Source organism: Rana temporaria, chromosome 4 (assembly GCF_905171775.1).
Source record: "Rana temporaria chromosome 4, aRanTem1.1, whole genome shotgun sequence".
NCBI classification, from domain to species: domain Eukaryota; kingdom Metazoa; phylum Chordata; class Amphibia; order Anura; family Ranidae; genus Rana; species Rana temporaria.
Window position 1 is genome coordinate 218,252,711 of NC_053492.1, and position 27,277 is coordinate 218,279,987.

The window sequence follows — 27,277 nt, forward strand, 5'->3', positions numbered from 1 at the left end:
TCGCCTGTATTCTGCCTCTTCAGCTCCGCGCGATTTCCATAATTTACCTCGGTGCCTGTGCTCGCTAGGGCTCCTGGGAGATGTGTGTCATTCTTTCCCAGGAGTCAGTGGGCAGCGCCGAGGGCTCTCATTGATGCAATGTGTGCTTACTGCACATGTGTGAGCGGTGCATGCTGGTTATTCAACAGCACCGTAAACCCGGAAGTTTATGCTTGTGGGCTTTCGCCTGCCCACAAGCAAGATGGGAATACTCGAGCAGGAGGATGTACGTTTTTTAATAAAATACCAACAAAAGCGGCGCTAGTTACCAGCCTAACAAATGCAACATTAGCATAATATAATAGTAACAGATGGATTTAAAAAATAAAATCATATATGTGGTTGGAACTCTGCTTTAAGGCAAAGAGGGTCATTACAGGATTGCTGCCATTTTCCATTTCCTGACATAAGTGTCCTCTGAAAAGTAGTAGTACACATACTATTGACCACTTCATATGTGCACATTTCAGAAAATGTCCTAGCTGTATTTCTTATTTGATTTTCAGCAAAACACATCTTACATGGAGTTTAAAGTGGAAGTAGAGGCAAAACCTAACTAACTTCAAATCTACTCTCAGCCACATTCTAAGACTAATCTATCTAACCCTATATGAAAAAAAATGCTATACTTACCTGTTCTGCAGCTGCTCCGGTCTCCAGCAGTGCCCTCCCTGTGCAGGAGAAAGCCGACAACGGCTGGGAAATGTCTGGGAGGTGACATCACCCATATAGTTACAATAGGGCTTCCTTTGTCGGCTGTCTCTCCTATACACTGAAGCCGCGGCTGACAGCTCAGCCTGGGACCGGACCAGAGCGGTTGAAGAACAGGTAAGTATAGAGATTTTTTCTGTATATGTTTAAATAGATTATGGTTAGAATATGGACGAGAGTAGGTTTCGAGTTAGTTATGTTTACTTCCACTTTGATGGTAGCACTTGTACAACATGCCTGTAAAACAGCACATACCTAAAACGCGCAAATGTGGTCTTATGGTACTGAAAGTGAATCTATGCATATATGAAGCATAAAGCTGTATTTATAATTTACCTATGGAAGCACCAATAAACTCACTACCACAAGCAATGGATCATAGCCACAAATGCCTGCAAATACTGTCCAGATAAAGGCAAACATTTCACCATTTTGTAGTGTTTTGGCCTACTCTAAGGCCCCGTACACACGACCGAGTTTCTCGGCAGAATTCAGCCAGAAACTCGATGGGAGCCGTATTCTGCCGAGGAAACCAGTCGTGTGTACACTTTTGGCCGAGGAAACCGACGAGGAACTCGTCAAGCCAAATAGAGAACATGTTCTCTATTTCCTCGTTAGTCAATGGGGAAACTTGGCTCGCCGAGATCCTCGGCGGCTTCACAAGGAACTCGACGAGCAAAACGATGTGTTTTGCCCGTCGAGTTTCTCGGACGTGTGTACGGGGCCTAAGAATCAGTGATTGTAATAAAGCACAAAACAACCAGGGCGCGGATTCATCACGCTGCAATTGGCATCTAAGATAAATTCACTTAATGCATTCTAAAATAGCCTCTATGGTCTGTATTATGGCTTGAAATTTTAGCATGTCCTATGTGCTTATATGCAAGTCTTAAATGCTATTGTAGCTTGATTATTAAGGTTTAAAATCTTTTCCTGGTTGCTCTATGGTCTGTCCATCACTTCCTTCTTGACCCCATCACACTCTGCAGCCAATAGAGAATTAAAAGAAGCAGAAATGAGCAAACTACTGTACACAGTGATAAGGAACAGACCAGGTCACTAACCCTCTATTAGGGCTTGTTTACACTGTATGCAGTTGAACACATTTTTAAATACCATACAAATGCATATGCAAGAAAAATGAATGTATTTCAATGAGCCTACAGTACTTTACACCATTGCGGTGCTTTCATGTGCATCTAATTTTTATATTTTCACACCAAAATGCATGTGAATGCATCACAAAATCATGTAAATGCAACTCAGTAAAAAATATAATAAATAAATGCCCAAAAATGCACCTTCAATGCACTGCAACTGCACTGCAAACACACTTGAAACACATTACAAATGAATGTATACACATATGTGGAACCCCACACTTAAAGTAGGAATTGTGTTATAAAGAAGCCTTTACAAAGTCAGATTTTTAAGTTAAACAAGTACTTTAAAATGGAAGCAAACCCTCCATTACAACTTTCACCTACAGGTAAGCCTAGATTAAGGCTTACCTGTAGGTGATTTCAACATCTCCTAAACCTCCACGGTTTAGGAGATATTTGAAATGAGAAATGATACCGCTCTAAAAACTGCTGATCCCTTTGGCTTTGCTTCCGTCCCACTAAACGAAAAAGGTGCTGGCTATGCACAGGTGCATTGGATTAGGAGATACAGTTTAGGAGATATTTGCCAAAGAGAATGCACCGTTGTCTATGGCGCATGCACGCCATAGACAACGGCGCAGGCGCACTGAGAATGCCAGTTTCTGAATGAAGAATGCCGTCTTTTACGGCTCCCACGCGCATGCGCGGAGTGACGTCATCGCCGCTACGGCCAATCACAGCGCCGGAGCCACGATACCCGGAAGTAGCCTCCGGGAGAGATGGCTGCGGCTGGAGGGGAAGACGAGGACGGCTTTGGGGGCTTCGATCTAAGGTAAGTAATGCATAATGAGCTATTATGCTAGTCATACTAGCTCAATATGCCTTTGCCTTGTAGGTTTTTATTTTTATTTTTTATTTGGGTTTACAACCGCTTTATGTAGTGCTCACACCTCTTTCATAATGAAAGATTGGAGTTTTAAGTTAGCTGCTGCAAAATTATTATATTTTTCCTCCTTGTGCGCTGTGGATTATTCTATACATATATATATATATATATATATATATATATATATACAGTTGTGTTCAAAATTATTCAACCCCCCAATGCTGTAAAGGGTTTTAGGGAATTTAGTGTACATTTGTAATTGTATTCAGAATGAAATCCTACAAGGACTTCTTAAAGAACCATATGCAACTAAAATGACATCAATCGGTTTTGTAATACAGTAGTAAATATTTATTTTGTGAATTCTTCATTTACACAATTATTCAACCCCTTAAAGACTACCACTCTGAAGAACAGAGGTTCATTGAAGTGTATTCAATCAGGTATTGAAAACACCTGTGGATGTCAGGGAGCAGCAATAAAGCCTAATAAGCATTAATTAGGCAGCTTTAAAATGACTGTGATACTCAGCTCCTTCTAGACATTTACTGGTGTGGTTACAAACATGGTGAGGTCAAGGGAATGGTCCAGGAAGACAAGAGAAGAGGTGATTACTCTTCACAGGAAGGGCAATGGCTATAAGAAGATTGCAAAGATGTTAAACATACCAAAAGACACCATAGGAAGCATCATTCACAAATTCAAGGCAAAGGGCACTGTTGAAACGCTACCTGGTCGTGGCAGAAAGAAGATGCTGACTTCGACTGCTGTGCGCTACCTGAAGCGTAGAGTGGAGAAAAGTCCCTGTGTGACTGCTGAGGAACTGAGAAAATATTTGTCAGATGTGGGTACTGAAGTTTCTGCTCAGACAATACGGCGCACACTGCGTAATGAAGGCCTCCATGCCAGAACTCCCAGGCGCACCCCCTTGCTGTCTCTAAAGAATAAGAAGAGTCGACTGCAGTATGCCAAAAGTCATGTGGACAAACCACAGAAGTTTTGGGATTGTGTTCTGTGGACTGATGAAACTGTTTGGGCCCATGGATCAACGCTATGTTTGGAGGAGGAAGAACAAGGCCTATGATGAAAAGAACACCTTGCCTACTGTGAAGCATGGCGGGGGTTCAATCATGCTTTGTGGCTGTTTTGCTTCTGCAGGTACAAGGAAGCTTCAGCGTGTGCAAGGTACCATGAATTCTCTTCAGTACCAGGAGATAGTGGATAACAATGTGATGCAGTCCGTCACAAACCTGAGGCTTGGGAGACATTGGACCTTTCAGCAGGACAATGATCCCAAGCATACCTCCAAGTCCACTAGAGCATGGTTGCAGATTAAAGGCTGGAACATTTTGGAGTGGCCATCGCAGTCACCAGACTTAAATCCGATTGAGAACCTCTGGTGGGACTTAAAGAAAGCAGTTGCAGTGCGCAAGCCTAAGAATGTGACTGAACTGGAGGCTTTTGCCCATGACGAATGGGCGAAGATACCCGTAGATCGCTGCAAGACACTTGTGTCAAGCTATGCTTCAAGTTTAAAAGCTGTTCTAACTGTAAAAGGATGTTGTACTAAGTACCAAGATTGAATGTCACTTAGGGGTTGAATAAAACTGATAATGATGTAAGCACAGAAAAGACATTTGTGGTTATTTTATTATAAATGTTATGTTATATTTGTCTGACCTACACGTGCCTCTTTGATTTAATTGTAAGCAGGATGACTGAATGATCAAAATCAATGTCAAACTGGCCAAAACAATCAATTTCAGTGGGGGGTTGAATAATTTTGAACACAACTGTATATATATATATACAATTTATAAGTTAAGCAGGTACAGTAGCTGTATAAAAAAAAAAGTAAATGAGCAAGCAGGCATCAGGAGGGCCCTAAACTATCATGCAAGCAGTCGTTTCAAGAAAAGTAATTCTTCTCTTCTACAACTATGTTTGGTACAGCACCTCATATTCACTCTGACAGTGTTGAAGATCAGCTGGAGTATCCCTCGCAATCAGCTTGTCTTGTTGACCAATCAATTTGTTCTCTGTCTGTGTAAGCAGGTCGCAAAGCTCCTGCAGCTTTCCCTTGTGTTCCTGCAGCTGCACCTCAGCATCCTACAGGAAAGGAAAAGAAAACACAAATATCTTTAACAGAATGTACTCAAGACTGCAGTGCTGCACAGCCACAAAGCACAGTATGCTGTAAACATGGTAGCAATAGTTCATGATCTGAGCAAGGGTGACTGACAAAGAGAAGAGAAAACATCAAATTCATCTCAAAAGGTAACAAAAAGATCAAAAAGAGAAAAGTCTGACCAAAGCCTGACCATGCACAAGTTAAAGTAGATGATTCAACAGCGTTGACAATCCAATCCCTTTTCATCCTGGAACCTGTGTTAATAATGATGCACAAAAAGATATATCAAACAGAGAGGTTAGTGTTGAAATATGACGGTTAAAGCAAGATGTACATTTAAGACAGATCTGCCAAAGATTTAAGCTGGGAAGTTCAAATTCAATGCAAACACAAAACTAAATACATCTCTTTTTATACACTTACTATTGGCTGTGATATTCATATACTGACTTTTGGATTTGAATGCGAGTATCAAACCCTAATTGCTTAAAAGGGTTTATTTCACTTTGCATGTTAAATGAGAATACAGTTCACTACAACCCAAGATGGGTTGCCTACCTGGGGAACAAGACATTCAAATTGAATTGAATTCAGCAAATCCTGAAGTTAAAGGCATTGCTCACCTTTGGAACCATTTTTCATGCTACACCCTTGTAACATGAAACATAGCTGTATTCCCCACCTCCCACCCTCAAAAAAAAAAAAAAAACTCACCTCACTGAATTGAGGGTGTTTTTACCGGGAGAATCCTGTTGTTTAAATTTAAGCATGGCTGTGCGTGGCTTTGCTCACACATCTGTCATCCATTCACAGAAATTCATGAATGGGAAGACTACAAGTCCCATTTTGCACCGCAGCAAAGGGACCCACAAATCACGTCGGCACAAGTGCAGTCACGTCATCTCACTTGTTCTACATTGTTTACCTACTCTAATGCATAAGCATCCTTTATAGAAGCAGTATTTATGAGTTTCTACACAGCTTGTAAATGAACAAGCTTTGTATAACAACCTGTTAATATACTCTTGTCACCAACTAGACTAAATGAATATACTCAAAACACACGGCAGCCGGAAAAGCAAATGGCAAACTGGAGCGCAAGCAGCAAGAGGCAAACCTTCAGCTCATTCAAGTCCTGGACTGCAAGCAGGTGGCTTTTCAATGACTCTGTTTGTGAAGAGAATTTCTTCTGAGCTTCCTGGAAATTTTTCTGTGTTGCATTCAAAAGCCGCAGCAGCTGTTTGCTTTGATTTGGAGATAGATCCTGAGCATGTTCCGATATGAAGAATTGGATATCAAATGCCGTTGTCTCCAGTTCTATTTTTTGTTCTGAGAGCTGAGTGTTTAAATCCTGAATTTAAAACCCAAGGATAGTTAATTTTACAGGTTCAAATGCTCCTACAGGTTCTTATATCTACTAAATAATAACAATGGCCCGGATTCACGTAGCACTTACGCCGACGTATTTCGAGATACTCCGCGTAAGTGCACACATGCGCCGTTGTATCTATGCGCCTGACTCTGAAAGCAAGATACGCCTGAAACTAGGCTTCATCCGACCAACGTAAATTTCCTATGCCGTCGTATTGTGGGCGCATATTTACACTGGCCGCAAGGGGCGCTCCCATTGATTTACGATTCGAATATGCAAATGAGTGAGATACGCTGATTCACGAACGTACTTGCGCCCATTAATATACGCAGTTTACGCAAGGCTTACGTCCGACGTAAGGTTATTCCCCATTTATGAGGCGCAACTCATGCAAAGGTATGGACCAGGGAACAGCCGTCGTATTTTACGTTGTTTACGTAGTAGTACGTGAATAGGGCTGGGCGTAGGTTACGTTCACGTCGTAGGCAGTGATTCGACGTATCTTAGGCGTTCGTTCCGACGTGATTCTGAGCATGCGCACTGGGATACGTCCATGAGCCATTCGTTATTCCTATCTTGATGGCGCTCGGCCCATCATTTGCATGGGGTCATGCCTCATTAGCATTGCTCACGCCCACTGCCACTTACGACGAGTTACGCCGAGGGAACCCGGCGTAGATTTGGGAGCAAGTGCTTTGTGAATACTGTGCTCGCCGCTCTGCGCTACGTCGGCGTAGCGTATATTCGATACGCTACACCGGCATAAATATGCGCCGCTGTATGTGAATCCGGGCCAATATGTGTTATGCTCTACAGGGATCAATCACAATGAAGTAGTATCATGCACAACATGTAACAAAAAATGAAACAGGCTCTTGTCATCCAGTTAAGGTAAATATAAATAATTAAAATAAACATACAAATATATCTCAAGCTTTTGGCCAGGAAAACTGGCCGTGTGTATGCTCCATGGCAGTTTTCCCAACAGGAAAACCGCCGGGAATCCTGGCAGTAAAAATGAGAACCAGCTCTCTTTTTTCCCACCGGGATTCCCGGCGTTTTTTAACCCAGCAGTTTTCCTATGGGGAAAGCCTGCGGGGGAGCATACACATGGCCGGGTTTCCCGGCCAAAGCTCTCATGGCTGTTTTCCTGCCAGGAAAATCAGCCGTGTGGAGGGGGAAAAAGCTGGGTTTACGGGCACACTACATAACTGGGTGTAAGGGGCACATGACAAGGCCTGGTGGGCCAGATTGTGTTTGACATATGTGCTATAGATCCTTCTACTGACACTATCCCCATTCACACCTGAGCATTCTGAAGTGTGTTTCCCTACACCTGACTTTGTTTACCATGCAGAATCCTTTTGTTTGTAATTGTGCCCATTTACATTTCAACACGCAGTCTAATGTAAGGTACACCTGACCTAACCTAACCTACCCTCCCCCTCCATAGATGCATACCTACCTCAATCTTATCGGCATTGTTCCACTGTTCATTTCCATCCAGTGGTGCAAGTCTTCATTGTCCTGCCTGCACCTGGGCATTATGTGCCATAGAGAGAAAAGGGTTACAGGGCAAAGATTCCCACTGTGAAGAGACACAGGCGAACTATGCTGCTTAATAAGGGATACATTTTATTAGAAAAATATATTAATACAAAAAAGGGGGCCAAGACCAAGTACCCACCACCAACACCAGGATCATGTTAAAATTAGACAACGTTGTCTGTTTAAGAGCAGCTGTATCACGCTCAGACCATGCATGCACACACCTTAACAAGGCTATTGTTAATAAACGTAGGTAATATTTGTGGATCAGACGTCTGATCTTAGTGACATATACCATACATAACAAAGTCCATCCTGTCACTAGGTGATTATAGTCCACAATTAGTATCCAGTACAAAGGCACAGATATACCATTTTTCCAGAGTGGATTTGCACTGCTGAAGCATTTTACCTCTCAGCCAGCACTAGCCAGCTTCACAACAGTGTCATTGAGCTATCGTTGTTCCAACAGTTAGACAACATTAATACATGCAATTCCACTCTGGGAAAACTGTATATCTGTGCTTTTGTACTGGATACTAATTGTGGACTATAATCACCTTCACCTCTCCACACTGACAGCCATGCTCTGCTATAATTTAAATTAAAGCTGTCTCTGTGGGATTAGCAATTTGACTCAATCAACCACTCCTAACAGGGGCCTTCTTTTCCAATTAAACCTAGTGACAGGATGAACTTTGTTATGTATGGTATATGTCACTGAGATCAGAAGTCTGATCCACAAATATTACCTATGTTTATTAACAATAGCCTTGTTAAGGTGTGTGCATGCATGGTTTGATCGTGATGCAGCTGCTCTTAAACAGACAACGTTGTCTAATTTTAACATGATCCTGGTGTTGGTGGTGGGTACTTGGTATTGGCCCCCTTTTTTGTATTAATATATTTTTTCTAATAAAATGTATCCCTTATTAACCCTTTTCTCTCTATATTATTTAGGCACAGAGACCACACCTATTACTGGTGAGTCTGCACATTTTGGGACACCACACGGGTATACTGCACACCCTGTATGATGGTAATTAATAGTAAGTATTGATCTTCAACCAATTTTTCTATATGCATTATGTATCACAGACTTCTATGGGGATGTGTCCTGTCAAGGCCAGAGGCAAGTAAAGGTGGTCTCAAAGTCTATGGGGTTGTAATACACAGGCACTGCAAGGCTTGCAGTGCTGGATGTAAACAAACTGCTGTTATTAGGTCACAGTCAGGGGAAGAGGGCAAAAGCGCAATTTGTCTTAAAGTGCACTTATCATTTTTAATACATACCTGAAATACCTATATGATGTCCAGTTTCCCCATTAAAGTATCTGCATTTGCATCTACATGCCGTACAAAGTATTTGTAAAAGGGTTTGCTTAGGTCACAAAATTTTAATTTTCCAACTAAACACCACGTTAAATCGGAGTTTCACCCAAAAGTGAAACTTCCGCTTTAAGCACTCCTCGTCCTCTGACATGCCACATTTGGCATGTCATTTTTTTGGGGGGAGGAGTGTGTGTCTTCTGTTTAGTGGGACTTCCTGTCCCACTTCCTCCTTCTGGGTCCTAGGCTGCCTAGGCGACTCCTCCAGTCGCCTTAGGCGGCCCCTCCCTGCCTGTGATCTTCTGGGACACAACACAGGTCCCAGAAGATCGCTGGCCAATGGCATAGCGCAGTACGAGCCGCACATGTGTAGTGCGCACCTGGCTGTGAAGCCGTAAGCTGTCACGGCCGGGTGCCCACAGTAGAAATGACGGCACCGAGGAGAGGAGGGGGAGAGGAGCAGGGCTCCGTGCGCTCGCATCGCTGGACCGTGGGTTGGGTGAGTGTCGGTTTATTAAAAGTCAACAGCTATGCTTTTTGAAGCTGCTGACTTTTAATAACCTTTCTAGTTCACAATCCTTATTTTGTATCTTACCTAAAAATGAACATACTGTACATTTGTTACCTATAGTTATGGTAACTAGACAAACATTGTGAAATATATAATATAAATACATTTACTGCACCTTTAGGCACTGTAAGGTTTTCTTCAATGCATCCACATCATTAGTATTCAGTGAAAAGCCCATAGGTTCACTATTAGAGCTAAGCCAATCTGAAAGCACTTGTAAACGATTAAAAAGGCCCTGATGGGTCTCTATCAACTTAGTCTAGAAAGCAAAACAAAATGTAAATTAGTTTCTATAAATAAAAATACATTAAGTTTAGTGCATTCACATGAAAGGTCTACAACTGTTCTGAGCAGGTTTGGATTTTAACATTGGGAGGAAGGAGGCAGCCTATTTGTAAGCCTATCAAGTGAAGTCTGAGGCCGCGTACACGCGGTCGATCCAAACCGATGAGAATGGTCGGACGGGCCGTTTCCATCGGTTCACCGCTGAAGTGGCCTGACGGTCTGATGTGCGTACACACCATCTTTCCAAAAACTGATCAGGTCAGAACGCGGTGACGTAAAACACACGACGTGCTGAAAAAAACTAAGTTCAATGCTTCCAAGCATGCGTCGACTTGATTCTGAGCATGCGTGGGTTTTGAACCGATGCTTTTCTGTACTAACCATCGGTTTGGACCGATCGGTCAGCGGTCCATCGGTTCGATTTTAAAGCATGTTTTAAAATTTTGGACCGAAGGACAACAGACCGATGGGCCATACACACGGTCGGTTTGGACCGATGAAACTGAACTTCGGTCCATTCTCATCGGTTTGGATCGACCGTGTGTACGCGGCCTGAGAGGAGCAGGGCACACAAAGAGGAACACCCAATCTGATTGTAAGATCCACACACAGGTGCCTGGGCTTAGTGTGCACGTACACACCAAAACAAGACAAATGGATAGATTGAGCCAGCAACACTGTAGTCCGTATAACAATTTTTTGGTGACTGGTTACAAAGGAGTGACAATAAAACAAATAAGCTAACGCTACAACTAAGGCTGTTGCGGAAACACGTTAGTTTTTGTTTTATTGTCACTCCTTTTTAACCAGTCACCAATAAATTGTTGTGCGGACTACAGTGTTGCTGGAGTACGTCCTCCCATTTCCCCTTGTAAGCCTGCTTTAAATTTATCTCTAGTGTAGTGATTACAGAATGCACACATATTTGCAAATGTATGCTACTTGGACCTATTAAAATGAAATGTTTGTATACTGTATATGGCATACTTTAAAAACGGAAGACTTTTTACTTTAATTTAGTTTTATTTTGCAGAGGCTGTCAACAAATACAAGTGCAATCAGATCACATGTAGATTCATTTTATATATACCATTTCAGTATCCACTGCGTACGCAATTTGTTTTGCTCGATCTGAAGACATTTCACAAACTGCAGAAAAGGTTTTCATCAAATTGTCACTTAGTTCCTTAAGATGTGCTCCTGCAATGTCATGAGGCATAGACAGTGATAACTGCTCTGCAAGCTGAACATCTTCTTTCAGGGTAGCAGAAAATGCAGCCAGTCTTGATTCAAATGACTAGAAAATTAAAGGAAACAGAAAAATATTTACTAAACTGATCTATACCCTGCCAAATTACACAAAAAGTAAACCAAAAAGAGCACCAAACAATTGTCTCAAAAGTCCATAAGGTCCTTTATTCTTCACCAATAACAACAGGAAAGCAAAAGGCAGCCAATGTGGGGGTCCATAAACTCCCCTTGTAATAAAATGTATACACCTTTACATAAATACATACTGTATATACAGTACATGAATGGTGGAAGTTGCGAAGCTTAATCAAACCTATGTTTACATAAGAAAAGTTTTTACATAAATAATACAAGTTTGCAAATGAATTTGCCTAAAAGTTTGCATACAAAAAGTATTGTATATACTCGAGTATAAGTCAACCCGAATATAAGCCGAGGCACCTATTTTTACCACAAAAAATGGGAAAACGTATTGACTCGAGTATAAGCCTAGGGTGTCCATCTGCGTGCCTCACTGTGCTTCACTATGTCCATGTGCATGCCTCACTGTGTCCACGCCTCCTGTGCTCATGCCTCACTGTGTCCATGCCTCACTGTGCCCATGCCTCACTGTGCCCATGCCTCACTGTGTCCATGACTAGACTGACGTTTAACATGGGAGTCTATGAAAGGAGTGCCTGGCTTTGAAAAATCGGTGCTCCCCAGCCGTAGGCCCCCCCAGACAACAAACTTTGCACACTTGTAGAGGAGAAATGGGGCTACACGTGTGCCAAGTTCAGGGGACCTACGACCGGCCGGTACCAGGCCCCCAAGAGAAATTACCATTTAACATGGGAGTCTATGGAAGGGGTGCCCGGCTTTGAAAAATCGGTGCTCCCCGGCCGTAGGTCCCCCGAACAACAAACTTTGCACACTTGTAGAGAAAGAGTGGGGCTACATGTGTGCCAGGTACCGGGTCCCCAAGGTCTGGGAAATCAGGTGCAAAAAGGTGACTCGTGTATAAGCCGAAGGGGGCATTTTTAGCACAAAAAAATGTGCTGAAAAACTCGGCTTATACTCGAGTATATACGGTAATAAAAATGAATATGAAAGGTAGAAATCATTAAAGAAATGGAAAAACAAATTAAATATATGCTTGCATAAAAAAAATGTCTGCACAAGAAATGTTTGTTTAAAGATTCTGGGGGTTATTTAAGAAAGGCAAATCCACTTTGCACTGCAAGTGCACTTGAAAGTGCAGTCGCTGTAGATCCGAGGGGGACATGCAAGGAGAATAAAAAACAGCATTTTAGCTTACACATGATTGGATGATAAAATCAGCAGAGCTCCCCCTCATTTCAGAGCCTCCCCTCAGATCTACAGTGATCTACAGTGACTGCACTTGCAGTGCAAAGTGGATTTGCTTTTCGCAAATAACCCCCACTGTCTACACATAACATACCATATGTATAACAACAGACCTTATCCCAATGGAGTAAAAGTGTCACCTATTTGGAATGACAGGAACAGTATTGGTGAGTGAAAGAGGAATGTGATGATAATGCAGACTAGGCAAAGGGCAAGGCCGCCATGTTTCTCATTTCATAACATAACAGCAGTGATGTTACATCCTCCTAGGAAGGCATCTGATACAATTAACAAACTTTTAGCTACATTCCAAACAGTGTTATCAGTACTTTGATAGGATTATTAGAATATAACCCAATCCACTTCTAGGTCTTAATGCTCTCAAAAAAACATCAAACATCAACAGATATCTGTCCTACTCTCAGACTCATTATCATTCATAAATAGTTCAGCTGGTGGGATGGCCAAATATGCATTCCTGACTGGCTGGTTATAAGCAAAAAATCTAAAAGTTCAGAGTATTTCATAACTAGTGAGATAATAACAGCACAGACAGAATAAGGCCATATTTACCTATATTAGTTGCTTAGCAGCAATTTAAGCCCAAACAACAGGGCTAGGAGATGCCGGAAGGAGATTCACCTCATTTCCTCTCCTAGGTGAAATAGCTATTGACACCAATCATGTTTGGATTCATTTAAAAGATACTTTCATGCTGGACAACAATATACCAGTTACTAGAATGCAACCTGTATGTATTCAAAAATATTAATATCTGTATAAATCCATATTGTAGGGAGTGGCACTGATCATAATCTTGTGGCATCTCATCAGCCACTCCTTGGACCCGGTGATTGGCCAAATCCTTTATGTCAAAACCCCCCTCAAGGTCCAGAAAAGAGGGACTGCATACACACTAGACAGCTCTCGTTTACCATCAAAGCAAAAAACACCTGACAAGATTTGACATAAGATCAATGTACTAATGTGCTTGTTTATTGGACTCTGCTGAACCAAAACTTGAGAAGTATTTTTCACTCTTCAGCCCTTTTTGTTTTTTGTTCAATTACTGTCTCTCCAGGGCCAAAGGTTGAGCATCCCTGGTCTACAAGGACCCTCAGATCTTTTTCCATCCTTGATTTCCCCAGAGCAGCACCTCCTAATGATTAGCTTGAATACACCTTTTTAGCTCATGAATGCAAAAATGTACATCTTTCTATACTGGCCCTCACTTGACATGTAGTTGTCCACCGCTCAATATTATCAAGGACTTCTTGTAGATATGCTATATCACATTATGAAGTTATTGTCCTAAATAGCTTGGTATCATCAGCAAACACTGTGTCAGGACTAGAGATGGGCTTGGGCGTGTTGGGGATCCTAGCCCCAACACACCTACCCGATCCCCCCAGGAAGCTGACACTGCACACTGCTAATCACAGGCAGTAAAACATTTCCATGTGCAGCTGCAGACCGAGAAATGTCTCATTGCCTGTGGATAGCGGTGTGCAGTGTCGGCTTCCAGGTGGGATTGGGCAGGTGGGTTGGGACTAGGATCCTGAACACGCTCAAGCCCATCTCTAGTCAGGACATGGATATCCTGCTGGTGGAACTGTGCCTCCCAGAGTGGAAGGTTGTAGTTCTGGTGTGTCCACCTGCAGGTGGGAGGGTATTTAGCTCCTCCTCTACATTTCAATCTCACACTAGTGTTTTCCTTTGCTGGCAAGATAATTCTAGCGGGCTATCCTGTTCCTGCTCTTGATAGAGCTATGTGCCTTGTACCTATACCCTGAACCTTGCACCTTGTTCCTACTCCCCTTTGTTCCTGATCCCAGTTTTTGTTCCCCCTTCCTATACAGTACACCCGGAAAGTATTCACAGCGCTTCACTTTTTCCACATTTTGTTATGTTAAAGCCTTATGCCGCGTACACACCATCACTTTATGTGATAAAAAAAACGACATTTTTTGTGAAGTAAAAAACTACGTTTTTGAAACTTAAATTTTCAAAAACGACGTTGCCTACACACCATCGTTTTTTCACAATGCTCTAGCAAAGCGCGGTTACGTTCAGCACTTTTTTCCATTGAAGCTCGCTTCATAACTATAAAAGTTAGATGAAGGATGGATGGCCGCACTCCAAAAACCGTACAGGTTGTCTTTTATTAAATGAATAAGCTATGAATAAGCACTGATCTTGTGCGAAACGTCGGCTGTTCCCCTGTTTCTGTTGCTGTGATTTGGTGATGTATTTGCTGTTCATTTAATAAAAGACAACCTGTACGGTTTTTGGAGTGCGGCCATCCATCCTTCATCTAACTTTTATGCTTGCCCAGTGCACCGCCAGCACCCTTGGAATCCTGTATTAGTGTGTGACCGTATAGTAGACACACCTGGAGCGGTGACTTTCTTTCTTCTATTCGCTTCATAACTAGCTTCTGAGCATGCGCGGGTTTAAAAACGTAGTTTTAAAAGTCGTTTTTGCTACACACAGTGATTTTTAGTGAAACAAAAAACGACGTTTTGAAAAACGACACAAAAAATTGAAGCATGCTTCAATTTTTTTTTTGTCGTTTTTCACAAGACATAAATAAAACAACGTTTTCCCCCACACACGTTAATTTAAATAGACGTTTTTAAAAACGTCATTTTTTTTCATCACATAAAGTGATGGTGTGTACGCGGCATTATTTCAAAATAGATTAAATTAATTATTTTCCTCAAAATTCTACAAACAATACCCTATAATGACAACGTGAAAGCAGTTTGTTTGAAATCTTTGCAAATGTATTAAAAATTAAAAAAAAAGTATTCACAGCCTTTGGCTGGGTTCACACTACTACACTACTTTCATCCTACTTTGCTCTGCTACATCGGTCCTACATTTATCCTACATTGGTCCTACATCCATCCTACTTTCATGAACAGGATACTACTTTGGTCCGACTTCAATGATATTCAATGGGCCTGAAGTAGGATCAATGTAGGACCAAAAGTAGTACAGGGAGCATTTTCAAAGTCGGACCGACTTGTGTAGGACGCTACAAGATGCTCTCATAGGGAAACATTGAACACAGAGCAAAGTAGGATGAAAGTAGTGTAGTAGTGTGAACCCAGCCTTTTGCCATGATACTCAAAATGTAGTCTAGGTGGGTCCTGTTCCCACTGATCATCATTGAGATGTTTCTACAACTTCATTGTAATCCACCTGTGGTAAATTCAGTTGATTGGACATGATTTGAAAAGGCACACACCTATCTTCCACCCATGGTGGAAGGAAAGAAAATCTATGGGCTGCTTAAAGGGGTTGTAAAGGTTAGTTTTTTATTTTCTAAATAGGTTCCTTTAAGCTAGTGCATTGTTGGTTCACTTACCTTTTCCTTCAATTTCCCTTTTAAATGTTTTTTTTTCTTTGTCTGAATTTCTCACTTCCTGTTTCTCCTCAGTAAGCTTGCCCCCATCATCCGAGCCGTTCTGGCTGGGGGTTAATCAGCGTGCTCGCCCCCTCCCTTGGGACTACATCCCTGCAGGGAGACGCTTCACGGCAGGACTGTAAGCTAGCCATTTAGTGACAGGCGCTTTGACTGGCGTTCAGCAAGCTTTAACAAAGCGTGTCCGAAGCAATGTTTTAAAGCAAGTGTAAACTAGCCCTTATAGATTTAACTCCAGTGCCTCATGTTTCCTTCTTCTTGAAATCAAGTTAAAAACCTCAGTATACTTACGTACCTCTAGCTGCTCAAGTTGCATTTTTAGTGTTTCCAGGCTGTCACCAATGATTGGTACATTTTCCAAATGGAGTTTCTGATCTTGAACAACAATCAGATGTTTACGCAACGTCTGACCGGAAAGATTTAATTTAACAGTTGTCTAAAATAAATAAACATGAATTGAAATCGATTATGCTAGTAAACATATTGCAATGTACATGCATGTCAGCAGTTATCTTACCTAGATGTAATCAGAAGTTTAGTGTTTAAGAAGACCCAAGGTTCACACTATGAATTAGCTATTAATTGCACAGGAATCACACCGCATTACTGCAAATTTCACATGTGACTCAGTGTTGTGCAATTTGAACCCATTCATTTTGAATGGGCTCAATTCGCACCACATATCACCTGAATATGCACCAATTATAGAAATGCACTGCCACCAGGTCGCATGGTCGTTTTGTACAATGTAACCTGTGTGAAGACAAATGCACTGCATTAGTGACCTGCATTTGGCATGTCATTAACAATGCATTGACGCCAACTGTAGATAGCAAGGACAGTGCGATTTGAATGTGGTGTGTGAAACGCACACGGGTTACGGTTTTCCCACACAGTGTTCTAGTGTGAACTGGGTCAAGTCATCCCTTTGCACTACCTTTGTGTGTGACATTCTAAATGGCTGCAGTACAGTTGTGGTGCCAGTGGGAACTTGATGGCGACATACGATTTATTGTTTCTCCTCATTAGTCATTACGTATCCTGTAATTTAGACTGGTCTGGCATGGTGAGTGTGTGCCTGAGCTGTGCATCTAAATTTATATGAACATTGATTTACATATCTATTTCCAAATTGTTTTATCTCGTGATCTTTTTGATTATTTTTTCAATATATTGTGTATTTTTCACATATTCATGTAGATTTACTAATCCTTGCTCCATCCTGTGTATATTCTTCTCTTTATGACCTGTAGCATAGCCTGTTCAGGCTCCTGAAGGAGCTCAGTTTGAGCGAAACATGTTGAGCAACTCCTGCAACAGGGCCTCAGCTCATGGTTTGAGCTAGATTCACTCTCATCAGATGTTTTTTTCATGTTTAAATTATTATGTCATATTTTGTAAAATAAAAAATTCTCTATTTTTTACTATATTTGCATGACTAATTAATTGGCACCGTTTAAAGTCCCCAGGGTTTGTTACCCTTTTCCCATTCTATATTTTGTACTTCTATAGGGGATGTGGTGTCTAGCTTTGAGTGTCTGTATATACACAAACTGTTCTGCCAGTCGGAACTTGTACATAGAGGAAATTACTACAGGATTCAATGCAGCAATGTTGGAAAGTGGTCAGGGGACAGTTTAAAAAGGAAGCTCTGAGGAAGAAGTTATATTATTAGTATCTGATTTAGAAAAAAAATCACCTCATTACCATGCTAAGTGTATTATCTGAACTCCAAACTTTCTGCAAAAATCAATGGATAACACAGGTCTTGCTTGTGCAATTATTTAACCACTTCACTACTGGCCCATAGTCATTTGACGTCCACAGAGGGGATCTCCCATCCTGGATAGACGTCATATGACGTCCTGGGCTTTGTGCAGTGATATCTGAATGATGCCTGCAGCTAGAGGCATTATTCAGATATCATTCTTTCGTGCCGGCGATTCTGTGCATGATAAGAATGATCATAGCGGCAGTTCCGCCACTTGATCGTTCTTATAGGTGGCGGGAGGGGACATCCCCCCCTCCCGTCGCTATCCGGTGCTTCTCCGGGCTCTCCCGTGCCATCGGGGGCCTGGAGAAAGAATCATCCGGCGCAGGCTAGGAAGCATAGAGATGACTGGTGACCAGATCTCTATGACCATCGGAGGCCCGGGCGTGATGTGATGACGTCACGCCCCGGTAACCGGAAGTAAACAAAGCCGCGATTGCGGCTAGTAAGCATGAGATTGTTGAATTTTTTTTCACAATCTCATGCTTTCCAGCCTGGAGGAGAGATGCGGGGTCTTATTGACCCCGCATCTCTCCATAAAGAGGACCTGTCACACACATTTCCTATTACAAGGGATGTTTACATTACTAAAAAGTGTAAAAAAAATAAAAAAAATTTAAACGCCCCTGTCCCCGGTAGTTTGCGCGCAGAAGCGAACGCACACGTAAGTCCCGCCCACATATGTAAACGTCGTTCAAACCACATATGTGAGGTATCGTCGCATGCGTTAGAGTGCCAGCAACAATTCTCACACTAGACCTCTTCTGTAAATCTAAACTGGTAACCTGTAAAGAATTTCAAAGCATCGCCTATGGAGATTTTTAAGTACCGAAGTTTGGTTCCATTCCATGAGTGTGCGCAATTTTAAAGCATGACATGTTAGGTATCTATTTACTCTGCGTAACATAATCTTTCATATTTTACAAAAAAATTGGGCTAACTTTACTGTTTTGTTATTTTTTAATTAATGAAATTTTCCCAAAAAAAAGGCGTTTGAAAAATTATTGCGCAAATACCGTGCAAGATAAAATGTTGCAATGACAGTCGTTTTATTCCCTAGGGTGTCTGCTAAAAAAACATATATAATGTTTTTTGGGTACTAGCAAAAGAATGATGATTTATACATGTAGAAGAGGAGTGCCAGAATAGGCCCAGTATTGAGGTGGGTATAAAAGCACGGTATTGAAGGGGTTACGATACCACAATGTGCCACATTTCTGAAACTGAAAAACAACCTGATTTGATTTTCAGAACCATCTCCAGTATTGTACAATGCCAGAGGAGTGCCAAAGGCTTGAATCTTTAACCACCTCAATACCGGGCTTTAAAACCCACCTCCATATCGGGCCTATTCTGGCACTTCTCTCCTACATGTACAAATCATCATTCTTTTGCTAGAAAATTACTCAGAAACCCCAAACATTATATATGTTTTTTTTAGCAGACACCCTAGGGAATAAAATGGCAGTCATTGCAACTTTTTATCTTGCACGGTATTTGCGCAATAATTTTTCAAACGCCTTTTTTTTTGTAAAAAAAATGGTTTCAAGAATTAAAAAAAAAAAAAACAGTAAAGTTAGCCCAATTTTTTTGTAAAATATGAAAGATGATGTTACGCTGAGTAAATAGATACCTAACATGTCATGCTTTAAAATTGCGCACACTAATGGAATGGCGCCAAACTTTGTTACTTAAAAATCTCCATAGGCAACGCTTTAAAATTTTTACAGGTTACCAGTTTAGAGTTACAGAGGAGGTCAAGTACTAGAATTGTTGCACACGCTCTAATGCACACGGCGACACCTCACATGTGTGGTTTGAACGACGTTTACATTCGTGGGCGGGACTTACGTGTGTGTTCGCTTCTGAGCGCGAGCTACCGGGGCGTTTTAATTTTTTGGATTTTATTTTTTATTTTACTTATTTATTAATTTTTTACACTTTTTTACTTTTTTTTTTTTGATCGCTTGTATTCCTATTACAAGGAATGTAAACATCCCTTGTAATAGGAATAGTGTGTGACAGGTTCTCTTTAAGGAGAAATGCGGGGTCAATAAGACCCCACATCTCTCCTCCAGGCTGGAAAGAATGAGATTGTGAAAAAATATTCACAGATCTCATTCTTACTAGCCGCAATTGCGGTTTGTTTACTTACAGGTACCCCGGGCGTGACGTCATCACATCACGCCCGGGCCTCCGACGGTCATAGAGATGACTGGTGACCATCTGGTCACCAGTCATCTCTATGCTGCCCGTCCGGCGGACGGAGATCATCTCTCCGGGCCCCCGATGGGACAGGAGAGCCCGGAGAAGCACTGGATGTCCCCTCCCGCCGCCTATAAGAACGATCAAGCGGCGGAACCACCGATATGATCATTCTTACGGTGCGCAGGATCGCCGCCGGAAGAAAATGATATCTGAATGATGCCTCTAGGTGCAGGCATCATTCAGATATCCCCGCACAAAGTACAGGACGTCATATGACGTCCACCCGGGATAACAGATCCCCTTTTTGGACGTCATATGATGGCGTGCGGTTTTAAAGTGGTTAATAACCTAAGTTAGATAATAATGTGTATCACCTAAACTCTAAACTTTCTGCATTAATTAATGGCTAACACGTTACAATACATATGCAAAAGGATGGTAAAATCAACTTATAAACATCAAAATATGTCCAAGTCATAAACCACAAACAGCGCTAAAGTTGGTATTCCAGTGTAGCTGAAAAAATGGTTTAAAGATCAGACCAACTTAACACTTTAAAACAGTTGCTGAAGTGCAGAGCAGTAGGAAAATAAAGTCCATAGGTGATTGTGTTTGAAGATCAGATAGCGAGCACCTTCCACCATAAAGATCCAGAATCACCACGTGGGGTAAAACAAACCCCCTCTGGGGTGCACACTCACCGGACAGCAATAGATATCAGGCGATGTACAATATCCCAAAGGCTGGTACACTCATCACAACATAGGGACAGCAATCAGTCAGTTGGAGGCCCCCAATCAAACAAAAAAACAAAAATGGGCGTAATTCTGTTTTTGATAGAATCAAAAAGCCCCCCACATGAACAAGTCCCCTCATAAAATGCACGTACTTCAAATATACAATAATAAAGCGTATAATCACCGTCTCCTGTGAAGGAGAAAACGCTGTACGGACCGAGATGGATAGCCGACCGCTATCACTTCCTGGTTCCGGGAGAGGCAGCGGTGGAATGCAAACGTCACTTCCTGCGTCGTTTTGGTCACGGCTGACGCGTTCCGTCATATCCTGACTTCAACAGAGGGCGTCCTCTGTTGGAGTCAGGATATGACGAAACGCGTCAGCCGTGACCAACACGACGCAGGAAGTGACGTTTGCGTTCCACCGCGGCCTCTCCCGGAACCAGGAAGTGATAGCGGTCGGCTATCCCGGTCCATACTGCATTTTCTCTTTCACAGGAGACGGTGATTATACGCTTTAGTATTGTATATTTGAAGTACGTGCATTTTATGAGGGGACTTGTTCATGTGGGGGGCTTTTTGATTCTATCAAATAAACGGATTTACGCTATTGGCCCATTTTTGTTTGATTGGGAGCCTCCAACTGACCGATTGCTGTCCCTATGTTGTGATGAGTGTACCAGCCTCTGGGATATTGTACATCGCCTGATATCTATTGCTGTCCGGTGAGTGTGCACCCCAGAGGGGGTTTGTTTTACCCCACGTGGTGATTCTGGATCTTTATGGTGGAAGGTGCTCGCTATCTGATCTTCAAACACAATCACCTATGGACTTTATTTTCCTACTGCTCTGCACTTCAGCAACTGTTTTAATGTGTTAAATCGGAGGTTCACCCAAAAATCCACTTTTTGACATTAGTTCCAGCATACTGCTAACATCTGCAGTATGCTGGGTTTTTTTTGTACTTATCGTTATATGAACCCTTGTTTTCCGGCTCCGAGCGGGGAATCCTGCGGGGAATGGGCGTTTCTAAGCAAAGAGGAGTTGATTGACGGCTGCTAAGGCACGTCACGCCTTCCGAAAATACACAAAGTCACACTCGGGCATTTACGGCGCCTGCGCCTGCCGTGTAGAGATGACTGCGCAGGCGCCGTAAACACCCGAGGGTGACTTTGGGTATTTTCGGAAGGCGTGACGCGCTTTTGCAGCCCGTCAATCAACTCCTCTTTGCTTAGGAACGCCTATACCCGGAAGTAATCCCCCGCTCGGAGCCGGATAACAAGGGCTCGTATAACGATAAGTACAAAAAAAAACAGCATACTGCAGATGTTAGCGGTATGCTGGAGGGATGTAGCTAATGTAAAAAAGTTTATTTTTGGTTGAACCCCCCGCTTTAAGTTGGTCTGATCTTTAAACCATTTTTTCAGCTACACTGGAATACCAACTTTAGCGCTGTTTGTGGTTTATGACTTGGACATATTTTGATGTTTATAAGTTGATTTTACCATCGTTTTGCATTCTCTTTCATTTTAAACAGCAGCTTATGGTAATTCATTTTGTGGGTATCTTTTGTCATCAAAAGTTCCCATTATCCTGAGGGTTCTTTATCACACATTGTATTTATTTGTGCAGATTGTGATTCAATCAAATTGTATTCTGTGTCCATTTAGACGCTGGGAGGTGTTCTATAAGCCTTCTAGTTACATCTTTGTTTCACGTTACAATACATTACTATAATTATAATGAACCTTTAAACTGTTATACTTTTTATAACATAGTAATTGTAACCTGCTTACCTCATCAATAGAATGGTTTTCCACAGTCTGTTTGATTTCTGGTGTATTTGTTACATTCACTGATTCAGGCTTTGCATCCATGGAATTTATTTCATTGACTTCTTCTAATACACTGCCCTTTACTTCATTTTCTGATTGTCTACAATTGCAGTCTTGGGTAACAGAATTAGTTGGTTTCAGATTTTGCTCAGAAAAGTCCACAGATTGAGAAGACTGGCAGACTGACTCACAAGGAAACAAACCTTTATTTATGTTTATTATTAATTCCTCCAATTTATTCAAATTTTCATTATCAGGAGGGATATGGAAGATTTGATCAAGTTGGGAAGGGATTAATTTAGGATGATTCAGCTCCTGCACTTGCTGTTCAACAAAAGAGTTGTCATATGGCTTATCATTCATCTGGATTTTGGCCTCACATGTTGGTGTGTTAAAGTCCTTACAAATATGTGCAATGGGTTCACTGTCATCTGTTTGGACAGGAACTTCATCTGCCCCTTTGCTATTTTCTAATGAGTTTTTTAAATGAACTAATATTTTGTCATTTTCCAAAAGTACACTGCTATTATCCTTCGGAACTACGATGGATGCATTTTTTTCATCTACTAAACAAGTCTGCTTTAGTAAGCCTCCAAATTGCTCCTTCGAGGAGTAGGTATGCTCAGCAGAAGATTCCTCAGTTTGGATAATTTCTGCATAACTTTTCAAGTATGTTGTTAAACTCCCTGAGACTACAGTGTTTTCAGTGTCAGGCTGGGGTGCATTATATGGTTTAACACGTCCAGGCACAGATTTGGCAGCATTGGGTTCCAGATCATCACTGTGGGTTTTAGTAACTGACGAATCAAATATTGTACTCAGATTGTCAATATGAATAGGACTTTTTACTGAATATTGAGTAGCATTTTCTTTCCATTTAGTCACATCTTCATTTTTGTCCAGCTTATCTGTAATTTTGCATATTTCTGTGTCATTGATTGGCTCAAGTGAAGCATAATTTGCACTTTCACCATTCTCTTTCTGGATCAACTTGTTATCTGGCAAATCTGAAATGTTCTGTCCATGTAACTCCAAGTTCACTATATGCTTTTCAGGCTCTTTATGAGATATTACAAGAGTAGAGCTAGCAGATTTGCTAGAATCCATATCAAAATACTTCCCATTCATTTGCTCTTCGCTGAAATGAACCGTTTGGCACAGAATATCTTGACTGAAACTTGGATTATTTTCAATTTGTAGGTGTTCGGTACCATGCTTAGCACACACACTACTAACTTCAGGCTGAAGACATTCATTATTCAGCTCATATTCAATTTCTATATGTTTAGTATCGCTCTTGACACATGTGTTATCAGGTAGTGGACCATTATAAAAGTCACTATTTACAGAATCGTCATCAGTTTGGTGAGTTCCATTTACTAACTTGGTACATTTACCATCTCCCTTAGTCGAAAGGCTTTCTTGCAGGATATCTGCACTATTAACTTGAGTTTGAACAGGTTCAGTAGTTTGTTTGGCTGATGCTCTGTCCCCTTCAATATGATTCAGTGCAGCTTGCATTTCAGAACATATACCATTATCTTTAGTTTGAGGATGTTGACTATCAAGCCTGGAAGATGAACAAGTATCTGATGCTTGAAGGCATGTAGAATTCTGTTTTCCATGTTCTTCCATATGTGTGAAGTACTGATTGGCACAAGTACTCTTACCTTGAGATTGAGGCTCTGTAATGTTCATAGAGGAGTCAATATTTTTCGTTTCAAACATATCTGCATCTATGAAATCATCTAGCGGGTCTTGTGATTCACTACGAATGTTAGAGTCGCATGTATTGTCACAAGTACTAACTGAGAAAGAATTTCCACTGATACTATTATTTGTCTGAACATCAACATCTCTACACTGAGTGTTAGAATTAAATTGACTAGGAGCTTCATTCATTTCTATATCTTCAAAACATAAATCGGAATGCTCCTCAGTAGCATGATAATCTTCTTCACTGTTGTTTTCATCGGTAACAAAACATTCAACATCAGTTTCACTGAAAAAACTTTCAGTAGATTCATCATCTATTTCTTCATCTTTAAATACAACAGAAAAATTGTGAGGGCTTTGGGAAATATTTTCTTTACAACTGTTTAATTTGCTACTCTCCAATGCACCTTCCTCTACGTGTGCAGAGTTGGTTTCCTTAGGGGGCTGAACAACTTTATGGTCTACAGTCCGGTCTTCTACACACAAGTTACATTCTGAATCTTCTTCAGTTATTGTTTCCAGGAACTGTCTTTCATGTACCATGTCAGTGCTTTCAATATCATTGTCACTATAATAGAAAGTATCATCATCTGAGCTTGTATCACTTTGAGTAGGTGTCTTGTCCTCTACACTGTCTCCTCCAATGGTTTTCCAGGTTTTAAGTGTCTGAAACACGTTACTAACATCAAATTCACTGTCATCATCCCCTACAGAAATTTCAGAATCACTGCTGCTTCCCAGATATCTATGTGTTTTGATTTCAGAATCATTAGAAAAATCACTATATTCCTCTTCCTCACGCAGAAGATCAGAGAAAATATTGTGACTTGCATAAGGCAGAGGGAGATTGTCATTAAAACAGCTACCTTGAAATTTCTGCACTTCTTGTTCACTCTTATTACAGTCGTCAACCAGAGAAAACAACTGAACTACTGTATCAGAAGAACTAATTTGTTCTCGTATGGAATGGTCTTTATTCTCTAGTTCATCCTCAAAATTACAAATTTTGGACAAAATTTGTTTTTCGCAGGTGCTCTCGTTATAGTCCTCTTGAAATGGCTCTTGGTCACAGTTATAATCAGCAGAATGGTTATTTTGCTCTCTTTGTTGAACATCTGTTTTGTTCTCTTGGGTACCTTGTGCTGGGTAAATTATTATTTCTTCATTCTCTCCATTTGATTTAGGGAGGCAGTGTGAATCAGGCTCCCTAAATGTATCATTTTGCTCAGTTTTTTCGAACTGTTGGCATATCATGCCTTGAGTTTCTTTGTCAACGTTGTCCAAACTCTGAGGTTCAATGTGGACTGTACCATTTTCCTTGCTCACTAGTTCCTCAAAATTAGATTTTAAAAGAGTTGTAGTATTATTATCCATGCAGATGTTGTTTATATTGTCATCGACATCAATCACTTTTAGAGCCGGATCTGTTTCACAGACATCAGTGGGTTCTCCGTTCTGTTCTATTGATGACCGCACTATTTGTTCAGACTCTAACAACATGCTGGCAGCTTCATCAAGATCACCATCGAACAGCAAAAGTCTTTCTCCTGTATTGGCATCAATATAGCTATTTATCATGAGATAGGAAATGAACAACTGTTTTGTATGTTCAGGATTGTGCACCAGTGGTTCCTCTGATTTATTTTCAGAATTTTCATTCAGCTGAGAGGTCTGAGAATCATAGCATGGCATCCATTTAGGTTTGCATGTGGGTTCCAGTACATCTATATTTGGCATTTTGTCCTGTAATTCCAGGTTGCTGAGAACTGCTGCAGTGTTATTTTCTATTATACCAAGTTGAGCAGCCACGTCTAATCTCACGATCTCAGATGTTTCTGGTATATATAATCCAGAGATTTTCTGTCTGTTGCTTAAGATCTTTTCTGCTAGTTCATTTGAAACCATTCCTTGTTGCAAAGATGTGGATATAGGAAATATCTCACTTGTGTCCGGCCATATCAATCCAATAAATCCTCTTTGTGCTTCTAGAACCATCAGGGCACTGCTGTGTGAGATTAGGTTGCACTGCACAGCTTCATCCACAGTTAAACATTTTTTTGTTGATGGGCAGATTATTCCCCCATTTTGAATCTGTTGAGTTAATATTCCACATATTGTTGCCTGGTCAATTATACCCTGCTCTCTAGATTCCTCCAGTGTCAATCTTTTTCCAAAATCAGGGTCTATAATACCTCCTGAAAGAAGCTGAGCTCCCAACAATCTATACATGACTTCCCGTTCTAGGACTCCTTCATGAGCTGCTCTTAGAACATTGACTCTCCTTCCAGATTTTAATGTGACTTTACCTTTTTCTTCTGCACTAACTGGAAGAAATCTCATTCCTGTTGTCTTATCTATGACAGTCCTCTGGAAGAGTTCTGCTAGAGTAACCTTCTCTGCACTTATAGGATCAATCAGATCTTTACCTGTCTTCTGTCTTTCAAAAAGTTTAGTAAACATCAATGGGGAGATCATATTTCGCTGGAAAAGTTTATTTACATTGAGTTGTTCTCCAGTCGTAGGAACTTGTAGGCACCCACAAGAAAGTAAAGTGCTGATTACCTTAATTGCTACTGTCTCTGATATTAACCCCTGTTCAATGGCAGATATTACTGGAAACTCACTTGATGAGTGAGTTGAAATAATAACTTTAGCATCTGCTATCTCCTGTAATCGTATTTGAATTTGTGCATCAATAAGTCTGTGAGTCTTGGCTTCTTCAACATCAAAGCATGTCTTTGTGTATGGACAAACCAATCCAGAAACAATTAGCTGCATTTCAAACAGCTGAATTCCGGTTTCATAATCAATAAGGCCTTCCAGAACAGAATGATAGATTGAATGAACTGTCCCAGTTGTTTCATCTATGGTTCCTGATATAATCTTATCAACCTAAAGCAGGAAATAAAAATTAATTATAAAATAAACGTTGGTCATAGCACATTCCAAATAATTACTCTTTAATTGTGCTTCAAAAACAAGATACTTACCAGAGTTGAAACAAACG

The 27,277-nt window shown here is 41.1% G+C and overlaps 1 protein-coding gene across 20 annotated transcripts in view; it reads right to left on the minus strand.

Moving 5' to 3' along the window:
- Positions 1-27,277, minus strand: part of DST (dystonin) — a 690,084-nt gene that overhangs the window by 222,141 nt on the left and 440,666 nt on the right. For 19 of the 20 annotated variants that reach the window (XM_040349874.1, XM_040349879.1, XM_040349866.1 and 16 more), the window contains 6 exons: positions 22,516-27,162; positions 16,299-16,439; positions 11,066-11,272; positions 9,806-9,949; positions 5,988-6,221; positions 4,696-4,848 (listed from right to left, as the gene is read on the minus strand). In XM_040349874.1, the coding sequence (XP_040205808.1) occupies positions 4,696-4,848; positions 5,988-6,221; positions 9,806-9,949; positions 11,066-11,272; positions 16,299-16,439; positions 22,516-27,162 (5,526 nt within the window). The remainder of the gene's footprint in view (positions 1-4,695; positions 4,849-5,987; positions 6,222-9,805; positions 9,950-11,065; positions 11,273-16,298; positions 16,440-22,515; positions 27,163-27,277) is intronic. The other variant, XM_040349872.1, reaches the window with a different exon arrangement.